This window comes from Aotus nancymaae, unplaced genomic scaffold (genome assembly GCF_030222135.1).
Source record: "Aotus nancymaae isolate 86718 unplaced genomic scaffold, 86718_ANA_hifiasm-v0.15.2.pri h1tg000003l, whole genome shotgun sequence".
NCBI classification, from domain to species: Eukaryota; Metazoa; Chordata; class Mammalia; order Primates; family Aotidae; genus Aotus; species Aotus nancymaae.
Window position 1 is genome coordinate 17,739,839 of NW_026988414.1, and position 16,891 is coordinate 17,756,729.

A 16,891-nucleotide genomic window follows, 5' to 3' on the forward strand; every position below is an offset into this window, starting at 1 on the left:
CCTAGCTGTGCTGCTACCTACCACGTGACCCTGAGCAATGTCCTTTTGATCTCTAGGCCTCTACTCTGTGTCTGTAACCTGTGGGGGGTAGATAGGGGGTCTCAAAGGGCCCTCCCATCTCTGACTATCTGAGCTCATGATTATTCCTAAGAATTCCCACATGGCACCCAGACTTCCCCAGCCTCTGTTCTAGGAGGACCTGCTAGAACAGAACTTCTCCGCATCAATACAGCTCTCTATGGCCTTGAGTGCAGGTTACCTCACCTCCCTGGGCCTCTGGGCCTCAGTTTGTCCAGCTGTGAATTGGGAATGTAATACCCACATTCTGAGATGCCATGTACCTGCTGGTCCTTCTCCATTTACTCCCCAGATCCATGCCATGCCCTGGGAAGCTGACTTCTGCAGACTGTACTCCGACCTTCCTTGACCTCTGGCTTCCAGCTGGGTTTAGCCAATCGGAGACTCCAGCAAGAGACTGCATGGTAGGGAGGACGGGGATTTGTCTCCCTGTGCCCTCTCTGCTGTGCTACAATTTGGCTGTAGCTGTGTTCTCCCATGGCCCCTGCTTCTGTCAGGAGACCCCTGCTCAAGGTTTTAATTCCCACTGGGTTCTGGGAACACCTTTCCCTTCCCTGGGACCTTCTGGTCTGGGCGTGCTAACAATTTCCTGCCGTTTCCAGGCCCCGTGTGTTTCACCTGCCCCTGCTGGCTCCTTTGATGCTGTCCACCCCTCCATAAATAGTCTTTCCCTTAAACTCTCCCCAGCGAGTCTGGGCCCTGCATGGAGCTGATCGACAGCATGCAAAGTGCTTAGCAAAGGGCTGGCACACAGTAGGTGCTCAAACATGGTATGCTAGAGGCAGAGCAAAACACCCCTGCATTCTCCTGGGTTCCAAATGATGTGGTGTAAGAGGAGAATTTCTCAAGGTCTAGCCCCAATTTTTAAAGGCCAAAACTATGACAGCCCTAGAAACATCAAGAGACGTCCCTCCAGCTATGCCCTGGGTGGCGGGGGCAGGGGCTATTGGGGTGAAAATGCAAATGAAAACAAGTCAAGCTTTCTTTGAGGCTTCTGAAGCCATAGGTGCAGAGGTTAAAAAACGGGGGCAGTCCTCCCCTAAAACCCCTCCTGTCTAGCTGACAAGGGTCATGCCATTCTTAACCATTCAGGCTCCCAAGCTGTCCCCGTTCCACCGACTCCAGGTTAGTATTTTCATAGCACAATTCTCCAGCAAATGTGAGACTGTTCAGACCCTCCTGGTTCTCAGTGCACAATGTCCCCACCTCAGCGCCCACCATCAGTCCACAATCACAGCCGCGACAATCTGCCAGGACCCAGGCTTCATATGTGCTTTACCTCCCGCCTCTCACTGAATCCATGTCACAACCTTGGAAAGGTGGGTGGCACCATATCCCCACTGTACAGAGGCAGAAACTGGGGCTTAGAGAGGTTAAGTGATTTGCCAAAGGTCATACGGCACCAGGCATCCAGAGGACATTCAGTTAACAACTGTGCAAAGACTGAATGGATGGCTGGATAAGGGAATGGTTCAAACCCAGGTCGTCCCACATCCAAAGCCTACGTGCTTTTGCAGTCCACATGACCTCCTCATCTCCCTGCAGGAGAGTTCTGGGTAACCTCAAGGAGCCCCGCCTGGGAGTCAGGACGACCTGCATTTCATCATAAGGATCAAATTCTTCCATTCATTTCACAGATAGTCACAGAAGTGAATGCTGTGGGCCAGTCCCTTAGCTGGGTCTTCCCGAGGGGACACTTGCAAAAAGTGCAAGCGCGGGCAAATGCCAGTGGCCTGATCGTGAATAAATAAGGCCTTGACCCGCCTCCTCTCAGGCGTAGGGCTTCTGTGCAGCTTCTGTGCAGCGCTGTGAACCACAGCCTCCCCGCCCCAACTCACCCGAGGCCAAGCTCAGTTTTTCCATGCTCCCCCCTCCTGGGGCTCCCACAGAGCTCCCTCACTCAGCAGCTACAGCTCCTGGCAGGCCTGGGCCCAGAACTCTATCTCAGCCTCTGCCAGCTGCTCTCGTGCCCTGAACCGCGAGGAGCAGGTTTACGCATGCAGGCACAGCCACTGACTGCCCCTTTCTCAGACACTGAATGGTCCCACAGTCATTTCTAAGGGAAGAGTTCTCCCAACACCCTGGATCAGTGGGAGACTGAGCCCTGGGGAGAGGAACTTCCCCAAAGTCACTCAGCAAAACTAGACAAGATGGCCCAACTGACTTCATTTCTACTGCAGTTTTTTGTTTGTTTGTTTGTGTGTTTCAGAGTCTCGCTGCGTTGCCCAGGCTGGAGTGCAGTGGTGCGATATCGGCTCACTGCAACCTCCGCTTCCTGGGTTCAAGGGATTCTCCTACCTCAGCCTCCCAAGTAAGTGGGATTACAGGCATGCCTGGCTAATTGTATTTTTGAAAAGAGTGATCCCGCCTGCCTTGGCCTCCCAAAGTGCTGGGATTACAGGCATAAGCCACTGCACCCAGCCTCTTCTACAGTTTTATATGCAGATAAAATTTAGACACATTTTCAGGCCACCCTCCCCACCACAGGTGGGAGCTACTATCATCTTACATTCTACAAAAACAGGCTCAGCGTGGATCAATCAGAGAGCTAAAAGTGGGGGAGCCAGGATTTGAACCCAGGTCTACATGCCCCCAGATGGAAGACAGACTCTTCTCCTGGGCAGCTGGAGCTTCTGCTCTGCTGGGCTAAGATCCTGGGTGTATATGGGGGTTGAGGGAAGACAGCAGAAGACAGAAAGAATGAGAGTTCATTTCATCATCATTCAAAGAGGTCTCTTCCATTATATTATTCTGGTAACTGGTGAAGAAGCGACCAGGTTGCCATCTGCTACACAGTGAACAAAGATTCTACCAGCTTCCTGGTTCCTCCTGAAGTGAGTATATGTTCCACGCTGGGAGAGGGTGGGGACAGGGGATAGATAGCATGGGGTCTGAGGCAGGGATGTCACCTGGGCAGGTTCATATATTCCCCTTGTCCTCAGTAGTCAGGGCCGGAGGAGCAGAAAGAGGCTCGGCCCTGGCCAGAAGTCAGGGAACACAGGCGGCATCCCAGCCCCTTCAGGAACTCGCTGGGTGCCTTTGGCCAAGTCCTTTATCTATTTCCAACACCTGTTGGCTCACCTGTGGGGCAGGGATGAACACAGACAGCCTGCCCTCCACAACCAGTTTCCACGAGGTCCTAAAGGAGACGCCGTGGATATGGAAGTAGCTCAAAAACTTGATGGGTTAACAAATCAGAAGACTCTTTAGGCCAGGCACAGTGGCTTAAGCCCATAAATCTAGTGCTCTGGGAGGCTGAGGCAGGAGAATCACTTGAGGCCAGGAGTTTAAGACCAGCCTGGGCAACATAGTGAGACCCAGACTCTACAAAAAAAGTGAAAAAATTAGCTGAACATGGTGGCACGGGCCTGTAGTCTCAGCTACTTGGGAGGCTGAGGCAGGAGAATGGCTTGAGCCTGGGAGATTAAGGATGCAGTAAGCTACCATCACACCACTGCAGCAGCCTGGGTGATAGAGTGAGACCCTGACTCTAAAAAACAGAAAAGAAGAAAAAGATTTTTTAGATGTTGAGCCCTTCCTCTGAGGCCAGGGGCAGTACCTAACTCCTGTCTGAAGCCCCCAGTCCCCCAGATCTGAGTCCCGAAGCCTGAGAGTGGACACTCAGGGCAGTGAGGTGGAATGTGCGCGTCTTGGGTGTAGAGTCTGGAATGTAAATTTCAACTCCGCCTCCTCTGAGCTGCCCGGCCTTGGGCAGATCCTGGCCCTCACTAAGCGCAATTTCCTCACCTGCCCAATGAGGACAGTTAACTAAGTCATCCCCAAGCATCCACGGACTGACCAGGTTCACTTCAGTGCCTCCTCTTTTTCAAAGAGATTTGGCAGGAGGCCTCCCTTCCTGCTGACCCAGAGCCCTAAGCCCCGGGAAAAAGTATTTGACTCAGACATACAGCAGACCCAAGATTCTACAGAATCTGCCCTGGGCCCGCTCTGCTTCTCTCCACGCCACACACATTCTTGCGGGGGGAGGGCTGACCTCCTCCTCCTCACGTCTGGGTTGTGCTGTGCAGCCAGAGTTGAGACCATGGACCTCGCCATGTCCTGTTAGGTGGGGACAGTTCCCCTTTTGACCTCACCACCATTAAGCCCAGCACACACACCGTGTGGGAAGCAGAGCTGTTGGGGCCCAAGGCACCTGGTGCCAGAGCTGGCCTGGGTTGCCTGGAGAGGTGAAAAGCGTTCCTCGTTCTTTCCACGAGGAAGTGGTGGCTCCCAACTCTCTATGCTGCCAATTTCAGAACACAGGATTTGAGCAGAACGTTGACATAATTCCAAAGCAATGCATACAGTTTCCATAAGTTCTACAATATGGTTATAATAAAGGCGGACTCTCGGTCCCCATGGAGACAGGCTGGATAAATATTATTCCTAATGATTATTAAAATTCATTAAGTGTGTTTGGAAGGCCTGGGAATTCCCAGCATGTGCCACTGTCTCCGCATTGTAGGGAGCCCTAACCTCAAATACGGAGCCCAGTGGAAAACCGGGTTCGGGAAGGAGAGAGACAGATCACCACACGGTGGTCACCTCCAAGGCGGGAGAACAAAGCAGAGCCCTAAGCCTTCTGGAAATGCCATCCCATCATTTCCCACCCAGAGAAATTGGCCTCCAGCTGTGGGAAGGTCGTTGCCCCTGGAGATGGTCCCAGGCAAGCCTGAGACATCGACCCTGAGACCATCTCCTGCACATCGTGTTCTTTCTTCTCCCTTCCTCTTCCCTCTGGTCATGCCGACCTTCCACGTCCCCAGCTGTTACCGAGGGTGACAAATCAAACCCCTGCAGGCACCAGCCAGGCAGGTAACATACACAGGGAAAGGACTGGTCAGAAGACTCAGTCGGGAGAAGTGGGGACCAGCACGGATAGGAGCCGGCTTGTCCTAACAGGGTGCCACTTTCCAAGAGAAGCTGGTCGCTGAGTTTTTTTATAAGAAATCTCTCACATTTTTAAAATGTTAGTAACTTATTGGATTTTTTAAAAAGAACACTGCAAGTGCCAAACCAAACATATCCAGAGCTCCCCATGTGTGACCTCCGTCTGCGACTCTCAGACAAGCTGACGGGCCATAAGGACCCCGGCTCCATGCGTTGGGAGAGCGGGGCTTTGGGAGCTGCTTACTCACTGCACGATCGGGGCCAGTCAGCCACGGGCTTTCCTTAAGCCGTTCGACCTTTGCAGTTGGGTCAGCAAAGAATGGGCTTGGGCCTGGGCCAACCAAAGCCCAGGGGTGCTCTTCACCTGGGCGTAGTCACCAGACTTGAGTCTGTCCCAGTGGATTATGAATCTGGAGCAGGGTGGGCAGTGATGCATTTAGCAGAGCCAGAGGAGCCAGGGGCCTGGGTGGAGCCAGGGATGTGCCCATAACTGGCTCCCTGCTCTAAGCTGCTCCTTTTCCCCTGTCTTTACCAGGAGCAACCACTTGACCAATGCCCCAGTCCCCTACTAGAGCTCCAAGCAGCATGCAGACCCCACACAGTCTTACCGGCAAACCACAGTCTCCCTTGGGCCCCGGAGGCCCCATCAGCAGAGGGAAAGGTGTAGATCCCACCAGGTGGAAGAACGAATAGCCACTGCTCGTGGGCCGGGGGCTGGAGGGCAGGAATTGCGCCGGGGCCAGTACCAGGACTGGGGTGGTCTGCTGACTGGGCTGGGACTGTCTGAGGCTAGGCCTGGTTGTCACATCGCTCAAGGGGACATCCCTGGCTGCCTTCCCAGGTCTGAGGGGGACGGGCTTCCGGGGGCTGCTCTTGGGTCCAGCTTTCTTTGAGGCTTCCGATCCAGTGGGCTTCTTGCTTCTGGTGGGAGCTGAGCCAGGAGTGGGGACGGCAGGTGCTGTTCTGGGAGCACTGGTGCCCGAGGTTGGAGGCACCATCGTGGCTGGTGGCCGAGGAGTCCTGGTGGAACCAGGAGTAGGGGCAGGAGATGAGGCTAGAGCAGTAGATGGGGGAGTTTTGTGGGTGCTGGTGCGGGCAGAGGCCGGCTTACTGGCACGGCTGGTCATCTTGGCCTCAGTCTGAACTACTGTGGGAGTGTGTTTTTTAGAGGAGCTGGTAGCAGGAGGTAGGGGCCGGGTGCTGGGCAGTGGGGGCCTGGGCATTCCCGGGTTCCTCTGGATGGGCTTCTCTGTGGGACGGGAGACTTTGGCAGGAACTGGACGGGAAGTAGGTGGCACTTGCTTCTGAGTGGGTGGGGTTGACTTTGTAAGTGAAGATGGAGCCGTTTTCTGGGTAGGACGGGAGTTTCTGGCAGAGACACTTGAAGGAGAAGGGGCTGAAGGCTTGATAGGGAGGCTTTTGGGGATTTTGGTGGCTGTGATCTTCTGTGATGGTTGAGCGGCCGCAGGGTGAGGCATTCTGGTAGAGCCGGCAAGAGAGGCTGGGAGCGCGGGAGCAAGGGCCTTACCGGCTGACAGCTTGGCAGGTGGCAGTGGGGTTTGGGCTGGGCCTCCCACCACAATCTGCTGGTGAGGGTTTGTGGGGCTAGTCCTTCGGGGCTTGGTGGGCGCCACAGTCACCCCGGGTCCCCTGCCTGCTGGCCGTGACCCCAGGGCTGGTGTGGCAGTGGTCAAGTTCTCCAGGCCTAGCAGGGCGAGGTCGGACTGGAAGGTGAAAGATCTGCCGGAGTCTTGGGGGAAGAGAGGTCCCAGCGGGGACTGGTACGTGCCAGCCTGTCCACACTGCTTCCTCAGGTGGGTACAGTAATTGTGAGCGACCTGCGTCACAGGATAGATACTGAATTGGCACAGAGCACCTTCAAACTGGACTGCGTGCGGGCTCATCTTCCCGAAGAGGAAGGAGCCCCCGGGGTCGAGTGCAGGGTCCCTGTGGAAAGGTAGCAGGATAGGCACCCGGCGCTGCCCGCAGGCCGTCACCAGAGTGACTGTGCGGCCCCGGAGCTCGAGGGCCAGGTGGTGCCAGCGCCCGTCGTGCATGTCGAGGTCGAAGGCCACCGAGCGCCGGGACCCCAGGTGGACGACCGTCTTGCCGGGGAGGAACTGCAGGCCCAGCTGCAGCTTGTGCTTCCGGCTGCGGACGGCGAAGAGGAAGGCATGGTTCACCCGGTGGGAACAGAGGCTCAGCACCAGCGCCAGCTCTGTGCCCAGGGTGGCAGGAATGATGGCACTCGTGGGAGCCTGGAGCCGGGCCTGCTGTGTAAAGATGAAGCCCGACTGGAAAGGAATGACTCCCGGGGGTGCAGGGCTCCCGGCCTTCGTCCAGCTGAGGCCCAGCCGCTGGAGGACATCCACATCTGAGAGGGAGGGAAAAGGGGAGAGGACGAAGTCAGGGCCTGCTCCAGCCCCAGCCCACCCCCGCCCCCTCAAGGGGCACAGACAGTGTGGACAGTCCACCCACAGCTACCTGGTCATTCGTTCATTCATCTAAAAATAAGGCTGCCCCATGGTGGTGGCTGAGGGCAGTGCTGGAACCATCTGGCATGGATTGTGACCCCTTATCTGGCTACAAATCTTGCATATTGAGGCTAAAAACAGACTCTGGAGTCAAACTTCCTGAGTTCAAATCCTAGCTCTAATACTGACTAATCTTGTGGCTTTAGTGCCTCAGTTTTCCCATCTGTTAAATGGGATAGTAATAGTCCCAACAACCTCAGAAGGATGCAATCATTCCATGAGTGAATACATTTTTTTTAAGTGCCTGGTACAAAAGAAGCACTTTCAAATAATAACTAATATGAAAATAACGATAATCACCAAATGCTGTTGCTGAGAGTGTTAGAGGCTGCCCAACCATGACATGTTATGCGCCTTTTTCTCTACCTGGGAAGCCACCTCCTCTAGGAAGCAGTCCCATAAATGAGGGGCCAGGATGACAGGAATAGATCTGTCACCAGAGCTTCGTAAGGATGTCCCAGGGATTTGACTGGTTTTACCATCTCCTCAGAGACCCACCCCTTCTGCTTCCCCCTCCTGAGGTGTCTCTAGCAGGCTAAGGCGCTGCTATCTGCTATCAGAAGGGTGATGGCATTTCTGCTGACTCCTCCTCCTCCCCACAGGGCTCGAGGGAGAGGAGTGAAAGTAATCAAGGCACCCCTGCAACCTCTGTCCTCTGGCAAAGTGTGTGGACATCTGACTGTGGTCTGGCCAGGTCACATCCGCCCAATAATTATGTCAGCAGGGCTTGCCAGAGTAAAAGCAAAAGGAGGGCTTCCAGAGTGTTTATGGAAAGGCTTCCTGATCTTTCCTCTCTCAGGTCATTAGACCCCTTCAGTTAGCTGAGCTGCCATTGTCGGCAGAAGCAGGCTCCTGAGCTCTGACTCAGCAGGGAAGGAAAAGCTGCGTCTGGACTCTGAGTCTGGGTCAGGTCCTCAGGGCCCTTCCCCTGAGCTCAGCAAGAGTACTGAATGCACTCTCCCTATCACTCCCTGCAAAGGTTGTGCTGGGGGCTGAATGCAACACTTGGCATTTGGCCCTCAGCTGACAACCAGGAGATGGATGGATGGATGGATGGATGGATGGATGGATGGATGGATAGAGTGGATGGATGGATGAATGGATAGATAGGTAGATGAATAGGTAGATGGATGGATGTATAGATGGATGAATAAATGGATGAATGGAGAAATGGATAGATGGCTAAATAGATGATAAATGGATAGGTGGATGGATGCATGGATGGATGATAGATGGAAGGGATGAATGGATAGATTGATGGATGGATGGATAATGACTGGCTGGCTGGCTGGATGGGTGGGTGGATGAATGGATGGATGGATAGATGGATGGATGGATAATGACTGGATGAGTGGGTGGATGAATGGATGGATGGATTCACAGGTAGATGAATTGGTGGGTGGATGGATGGATGGATGGATACGTGGATGAATGGGTGGATGGGTGGGTAAAAGGGTAGATGGATGGATGGATAAATGGATAGTAGATGAATAGGTAGGTAGATAGATGGATGCATGGATAAATGGATGAAGGGATGGATGAGTAGATGAAGGGATGGATAGATGAATGAATAGATGGATGGGGATGGATGGATAATGGCTAGCTAGATAGGTGGGTGGATGAATGGATGCATGAATAGGTAGGTGAATTGGTAGACGGATGGATAGAAGAATGGATAGATAAATGGATGGATGGGTGGATGAAAGAGTAGATAAATGGATGGATGATGGATGGATTGATGGATAGATAAATGCATGGGTACATGAATAAGTAGATGAATGAATAGAAGGACAGTCCCCTGGGGGAAACTGAGAACATGAGTGCTGGCAGCATGTTATAACGATTCCATAGCAGAGTCTGGAGTCAGAAGGCCAAAATTTAGAGCCTGAGAAGACCAGCAGTATGCCTGGACTCTGAGCCTCAGTTCCCTCCAATGTAAAACACGGCTATAAAGAGTGCCTACACCATAGGGTTGTTAAGAGGATGAAATGGTCATCTTCCCCATCATCTTCACCCAAGCCCCACATTAACTCTGCTTGAGTCTCTTACTGACACTTGGACCTCAATTCCCTGCCTATGAGACAAAAGGGACAGATCTTGAGATAGCACGGGTGTTAACAATGTCTAAGAATTCTATAGCTCTGTGTTGCTGATTCAGGTTGGCTTGAGTTTAAGACCCTTATTCTTCCTTAGGACCCAAGGGCTTTCATTTCATTTCAAACTCCTCCTTCTCATCCTTTCTCCCATCTGCCTGTCCTCAGGTTCTAAGCTAAAGTAAACTACTGCTTAATGATTCTCTTAGTGGTGTGTCTTATATGTTTTAACTACTGAAACCCTCTTATTATCATGAAATACTATTCACTGTTATTGACTATAAACTGGGACTTAGAATGGGAGGAGCCATTTGGTTGGGGAAGACGTAAGGGCAGGAAGCCACCTGGCCCTTCCTCTAGTCCTGTCTCAACAACCCCTGGAGGGCCCTTCAGGTCCACTCACATCCCTCCCCACACATGGAATTTAGGGCCAACCTTCACTCACCCAAGGAGACTCACAATTGGCTGGGCCAGGCAGCATGGGTGAGGTTTCCCCTATCCACTGGGTGGGTTTCTAAACTGACAACCAGCCAGTCTCCAGCTGCAGCTAAAGGGCAAACCCCCAAACCCTGACACCTGGCAAAGGTGACCAGCGCAGAGCTGCCATAAGTCTCTGACCACTGTGGGTCCTGCAGGGCACAGGAAAGGGCTGTTCCTGCCCAAACTTTTCAGGTAACTAATTAACACCACTAAGAAAAACTAATATTTATGGAGCACTTACTATATACCAAGTACTTTACAGGCATGATCTCACTTGATTCTCTCAACCATCTATGGAGCGTGTACTCTTTATTATTCTCATTTTATAGATGGGGCTCAGAAGAGTCAGAGGGAATAACTTGCAGCTTGAAAAAGGCACAGCCAAGGTTTGAACCCAGGCCACCTGACCCCAGGGTCTTTGCGCTCAGCCATGATGCTATACTGGCTGAGGCCTCCCAGGCTCGTTGGAAAGCAGGGTGGAGACACATCCAGAATCCCATTAAGGGTGAAGAGATGGGGGACAGGAGAATAAATTCAGTCCAACGCCAAGATAGAAGGATCCTGCCAGCTGGCCCCCGCAAGATCCCTTTATTACATAAACCTGGCTCCACGCAGCTCCAACCTCTCCCCAACCCCCCGCCCCAGTGCCTGACTCAGGACTCTGGACAGCTGTTCACCTACTTCGTGGGGGAAACAGCAAGCTTGGAAAATATGACATTTGCACAAAACGTTGCTGGGCAGCAGAAGTCTCTTCCGGGCACAGCCCTGCCCTCCCAGGGGCCCAATCCCTGCCGAGTGGCCAGGTCAGGCCACAGGGACTGTCGGCATGCACGGGGCTGTCTGCCCCAGCACACGGGCTGGGCGTGAAGGAGGGGGAAGGGCGGCTATTTTCAGCGGCATGTGGCTGCTTGACAAACAGATGTGGGAGAGGTTTCAGTTTCCCTGGGCAGATGTGGAGCCAGCCCACCGCCACCCCGGCCCTCTGGACAGCTCCTCCAGGATAGGAGGGAACAGCAGAATCTCACAGGAAGGGGAGGATGGGATCGCAGGCTTGGGCCATGACAGTTCATGCTTCATGCTTTTTCTAGCAGCTCTTAGAGCACTCATGGGACGGACAGGGACCAACTGAGCCTTATTGAACCAGGGTAACTTACTCACATTTGCCCCAGAAAGGAACACAAGCATCACCCTTCCACATTTCTGCACTGAGTCCTTCCTTTGACAAAAACTTCCTTCCCTTTACAGAAACTTCAATAGTGCTGCTTTCAAGCCTAAAGAGAATTTGCCAATGATCATCTCCATTCTACTGATGGGAAAACTGAGGCATTGAGTTCCAATTAAGGGCATGGCCATCTCCTACCCCTAAGTTCTCAAGCCCCTTCCGTTCTCCTTTGTCTCCCCCTGGACAAAGAGAAGAGAGAATTACCTTCAGGAGCTCCTTGGGTGGAGGCCAGGTGACAGGCAAACGAGACTAAGATCCAGGAGAAGAGAAACCCCCTAGAGACCAGGAGACACAAGCAGAGGTGGCATCAGCTTCCACCCCTCACGCCCGGATCCGGCCGGGGGAGCTGGGAGTGGACACCAGTCCCAGTCTCACCCCAGTCCTGCCCACGGGAGGCAGGAAGCCAAGCGCAGGCTCTAGGAGCGGCGGCCCACGCTTCCCAGCCTCCAGGCACAGCCTCTCAGGGAGGACCTGCTTACATGGACAAACACAACCTCGCTTTTCATAGGTGGATTCGCCAAGGTCAGCGGGTAGGAAGCAGCACACAGGAAGCCCTGCCCTGGGCACTGGAAGATCCAGGGTCCAGCTCAAAATCCGACGCTGACTCACTGGGCAACCAGGGGCCAGCCCCTTCCCTTCTCTGGGCCTCAGTCTCCCAATCTGTACGACAGCCTCATGATCTTGAGACCCTTCCCCAGACTCCAGCCAATGGGCAGCAGAGCCAGGGGTGAAGTCAGCAGGAAGACCAGGCTGGTCTGCTTGGAAGACCAATCCCCACACAGGGCAGGAGAGAGAAGACCCCTTCACCACGACCAGTGCTATGCGAAGGCAGCTCCCGACTTGGCTTTATCCTGATGGGAAGTGGGAGAAAGAAAACAGAGGGGACAAGGGGGAGTTAGACCCAGGTGCAAACCTGGCCCTGTCATTTATCAGCTGTGTGACCCTGAATGAGTCTCTCAGCCTCTCTGAGCCTGTCTCATCTTCTGCAACATTGGCTGATATTCCCTATCTTGCAGGCTGGGCATGAGGACTCAATGAGCTTACGCATGTTAAGGGCTCAGTCTCGTGCCAGCCACAAAAATACTCCCCTAGACAGTCCACGCTGTCCCTACACTCTGGGGCCAGGAAGGGTTAAAGCTCTGCTCCGTGGCTCTTGCCAAGATAGGCAAAGGCAATGATCCAACTTCACCTTCCTGTGCGAGCAGCCACCAGTGACACCTGAAGCCAGCGGCGGTATCTGATCCCCAGGCGGGCAGAGGGGAGGGCGGCACGCAGCCAGAGATGGCCGGGACGCAGGAAGAGAGCGGTGCCAGGCGGGTGGTGAGGACTAAGGCCGGGGCAAAATTTCCAAGAAGAAAGCTAGGATGGTGCGCTTCTGTGGAATCACGTAATCTAGGAAACCTGTCTGCCAGGGTTGATAACTGGAACCCCACGTTCTTCCCAGACTCCCTGGGCACCTTAGATGACAGCTTCTGTCACTGTGGGCACAGGGAAAGACACCGGTGATTACATACCCACAGACATCCCTCCTTCCTGCTTGCTCACATAGGCATGGACTTAGAGGATCCTATCTGAATCTGGATAAATCTAAGCTGATCCTGAGAATTCCACTTGCCATCCCAGTGACTGATTTAGGCATGCATATATGACCCAACTGTGCCAATGAGAGGTGAGGGATGCCTATTAGGGACCTTGGGAAAGCATTTCAAAGGGACAGAGAAGGTCTTCTTCGAGCCTCTATATGTTGTTGAGTAAGGACATACTGCTTGGTGCTGCTGCATCCATTTTGTGCACATGAGGTAACAAGTCCCATGAGTACATGAGATGGCAGAAGAGAAAAATAGTGGGTGTCTGATGACAGTGTTGAGATGCTGAATTAACCAGCCCTAGTACTGCTCTTCCTTGAGGCCTCTTGATATGGGAATAACCCCCCTTATCATTTAAACTATTTTGAGTTGGGTCTTCAGTTACTTGCAGCATAAGGTAAACCAGCTGAAACAGCACTCAGGTGCCAGTGATGCTCCCTGAACGCCTTCCCCAGCTCTGGGCCCTTGCACATGCTGCTCCCATCACGTAGACACCACTCCTTTGCCTGGCCAGTTCCTACGCACGCATGAGATCCCAGCCTGGGTGTGGAGACATACCACCTCCTGTAGCTCACTGCACACGCCTCACTAGCCATCACCTGTGTGGTCATCGTCTGTTCTCCTATTTCCCTGTCTAGACTAAGTCTCTAAAGGGCAAGGACACCTGTCTTATTCGATCTTTCTCGTTTGTTTTGTTTTTGAGACAGAGTCTCACAGTGTTGCCCAGGCTAGACTTGAACTCCTAGGCTCATGCTATCCTCCCACCTTAGCCTCCCGAGTAGCTGAGATTACCGGCATGTGCCACCATGCCAGCCATGTTCACGCTTCTATTTCCAGCCCCGGGCAGGCACATAGAAAGTGTCCAGTATATTCTTATAAGATGAATGAATATTACCTGGTATTACAGGACTCAGACTTTAAAAAGTGTCTTCCCAAAGGCTTAATTCCCCTGCTCTGACTTTTTCCAGAATTGCTCCTAGATAATCCTTGGTCCTTCCTCTTCATCCTCTCCAATCTGCTGCCACTGTTGTGAGAATGCCTTTTGCATGGGGCCAGGCCCCCTGCTCACCATGGACAACGACTAAAGTTCAAATGTCAAGCTGCCCTGGGGTTGCCTGGGGAGAAGGGCAGGGCCGACCCTTCTGGCACGATTGCTCACTGGAAGCAAATGGTAATAGCATCAGCCCTGGAAAGAAATCAAAGGCAGCTTTGTTTAATTAGACAAATGGAGAACTCCGAGGCTCAGAGAAGGCAGGTACTTCCGTCCTGGGCAGCATCTGGGTTCATAACTAGTACTATTTTCCACATCCACCAGGGACATGCTTTCTAGGAAACTGGCCAGATACATTAGGGAAGAGCTGTCCCCTGCATCCTAGTGTTGACAATCCCGAGAGCACAACTGTACACGAAAGGCTCTGAGAAGTCCTGCAATAAAGAGGTTGACTGTACTTTCTGTCATTCAGCTGTCCCCAAACTTAGAACTCACTTTTCCTGTGAATGCTTCCTCAAGAGAGACTACCCCTTTCCTTCCTGCATTCCTGTGACCCCACCAGTTTCTCTCCATCTCCCTCCATCCCCTCTTCCTGGCTCTCGTCTGGCACCTGGCTCACTCCTTGAGTCCTTCATTGGATTATGTCTCATCCACCCTTCCTAGGAAGTTTCCCAAACTGATAAAGAAAGGCGAGGTGGGGGCCAGGCGCCGTGGCTCACGCCTGTAATCCCAGCACTTTGGGAGGCCGAGGTGGGTGGATCACGAGGTCAGGAGATTGAGACTATCCTGGCCAACATGGTGAAACCCCATCTCTACTAAAACACAAAAAATTAGCTGTGCGTGGTGGCGTGCGCCTGTAGTCCCAGCTACTTGGGAGGCTGAGGCAGGAAAATAGCTGGAAACTGGGAGGCGGAGGCTGCAGTGAGCCGAGATCGCACCACTGCCCACCAGCCTGGCGACAGAACAAGAATCCATCCAAAAAAAAAAAAAAAAGAAAAGCCAAGAATGGTGAGGTGGGGGGTGGGGAAGAGAAAGCACTGGAACCACACATGTCCTTCTCATTCGATTTTCCTGGCTGCAGCTGTACCAAAGTGACGACTCACAGAGAATTAGAGGGTAAATTAGGGGGAACTCTTTGTAAACCCTGAAAGTCAGGAGAAGGAAGACTCCTGGGAGACTTGGAATCAGAAGCTTCTCTTCAATTAATCTTCCTGACACCGTGGCTTCCAACTTGAGGATTTCAGCCCTGAAGGCCTGTTACAAAAGTATTCAACCTCCATTCATTCTCCTTGACAAATGCAGCTGACCCTCTTGGAAACGGATTCTGTGTGCCCTTGACCCATAAACTTCCCAAGTATAGAGCATGTCAGAGTGGGAGAAGGTCATTTAAGATCATCTAGGGGTCAGATTCTAGCCCTCTCTCTCCCTTCTTTGAAAAGTTGGGTAATTGAGGCCCAGAGAGGGAAAGCTACTTGCCCAAAATCACACAGTTCTTCGAGTCATGACTTAACAGATAGTCCTTTCATTTGACTTGTCTCCATGGAACAGAAATTGCAGACTTGCAGGGACTTCCTACTTGCCAGAGACCGGAGCCCCAGCCTTCACCAGCAGGAACAGAGATGCAACCCAGGGAGCCGACGAGCCATCTAAGTAAGCTCCAGGCCTGGAAAGTTGGCTCTCAGAGGGAGGCCCTGCCGATTCTTTTGCTCCCGTTCCAATCCTGTTTAGGCTACTGCTAATCATGTTTAGTGCCTGTGCTGGCTCAGGGCTTTGTTCTTCCAGACTTCTGTTTTCACCACTTGCCTTGTAGGCCTTGGCTCTGCGAACCCAGGGCTCCAGAATGTCGGGAAGACCAGAGTACAGCGGCCAGGGAGGCCAGTAGGCAGCCGAAACGGGAGCCGCGAGGGAGGGAGCCTTGGAAGCATCATCTGGCCACACAGCCCTCCAAGGAGGAAGCCCAGGTGTTCCTATGCCCTGCAAAAGGCCTTCCGCCAGTGCACCAAACAGGGCTGCTCCTGAGTAACTACACTGCCAGAACCGGCAGGCTGTTTCAATAGTTTTTCTTCCATCCTTATTACCTGGAAACACACAGGATCTCGGAAACCCACACCAGCTTGAACAGTCACTGAGGGCTCTGAGCTGAGACCCAGGACACAAAAACACATAAGCAAAGCGGCCCTATGGACACTAGGCTGTTCACTGTGGGGTAAAAGCTCAAAGGGGAGCTAGCTGGAACTACAGCACAGCAAGAGGGGTGGAGACCCGTCCCACCTGCCTCCATGGACGGGCAAGACCCCCTGCACCCAGACGGCTATGCCTGGACTTTCTTCACAGCTTCCACCTCCTCCATGGGAACACAGACAGGTCATCGTCTGGACGGATGCAGCCCAGAACTTTCCCATTGACTCACATACCCATTCAACATGAAGGGAATAATACAAATACCAGCTGCTGTTTATTGAGCACTTACTACATGCCAGGCCCTGTTCTAAGGCTTTTACAAGCATGGTCCTGTTCATCCTCACAAAACCCAGCCAGCTGGGAATGAAGGTGCCCATTCCGTGGAAGAGAAAAACAGGCAGCAGAGTAGCTCACCCAAGCGAGTTAGGATTCAAACTCGAGCCTGTCTGTGGCAAGTCTTGTGCCCCTCCTGTGTTGCCACCTGCCTCCCACCGACATGATTCCGTAAGTGTCTCGCAGCTGTCCCCTGCCACCAGCGGGTATGGAATTCTGCACAGCCAAGCCAGGCATGTGGGTATCAAGAGGGTCCCTGGACAGAGATGGAGGAGCAAAAATACAGGGGGAGTGTGCTCAGAAGGGACAGAGACCACCGGGAGGCTGCTGGCTGCTGAGGGTCGGCAGGGCAGGTGGAGGCACAGGAGAGGGAGAATGTTCTGAGTACAGGGAGGAAAGAGAAGGAAGCAGAGGCCAGGGATGTGTCCAGAGACATGGCAGGGAGTCTGGTCTGGTCAGAGGGGTCCAGGAGCAAAGCTGGAAGGCATGCTGGAGCCAGAGCA

General features: G+C 53.1%; 1 protein-coding gene across 1 annotated transcript in view; it reads right to left on the reverse strand.

Moving 5' to 3' along the window:
• The window catches only part of COL27A1 (collagen type XXVII alpha 1 chain), a 155,383-nt gene extending 138,951 nt beyond the window's left edge, over window positions 1–16,432 (reverse strand). Inside the window, exons 1-4 of the mRNA XM_064376659.1 lie at window positions 16,345–16,432; window positions 15,678–15,952; window positions 11,502–11,577; window positions 5,577–7,342 (exon numbers count right to left, since the gene is read on the reverse strand). Of these exons, the coding sequence (XP_064232729.1) occupies window positions 5,577–7,342; window positions 11,502–11,577; window positions 15,678–15,952; window positions 16,345–16,432 (2,205 nt within the window). The remainder of the gene's footprint in view (window positions 1–5,576; window positions 7,343–11,501; window positions 11,578–15,677; window positions 15,953–16,344) is intronic.
• Between the last annotated feature and the right edge of the window lie 459 nt (window positions 16,433–16,891).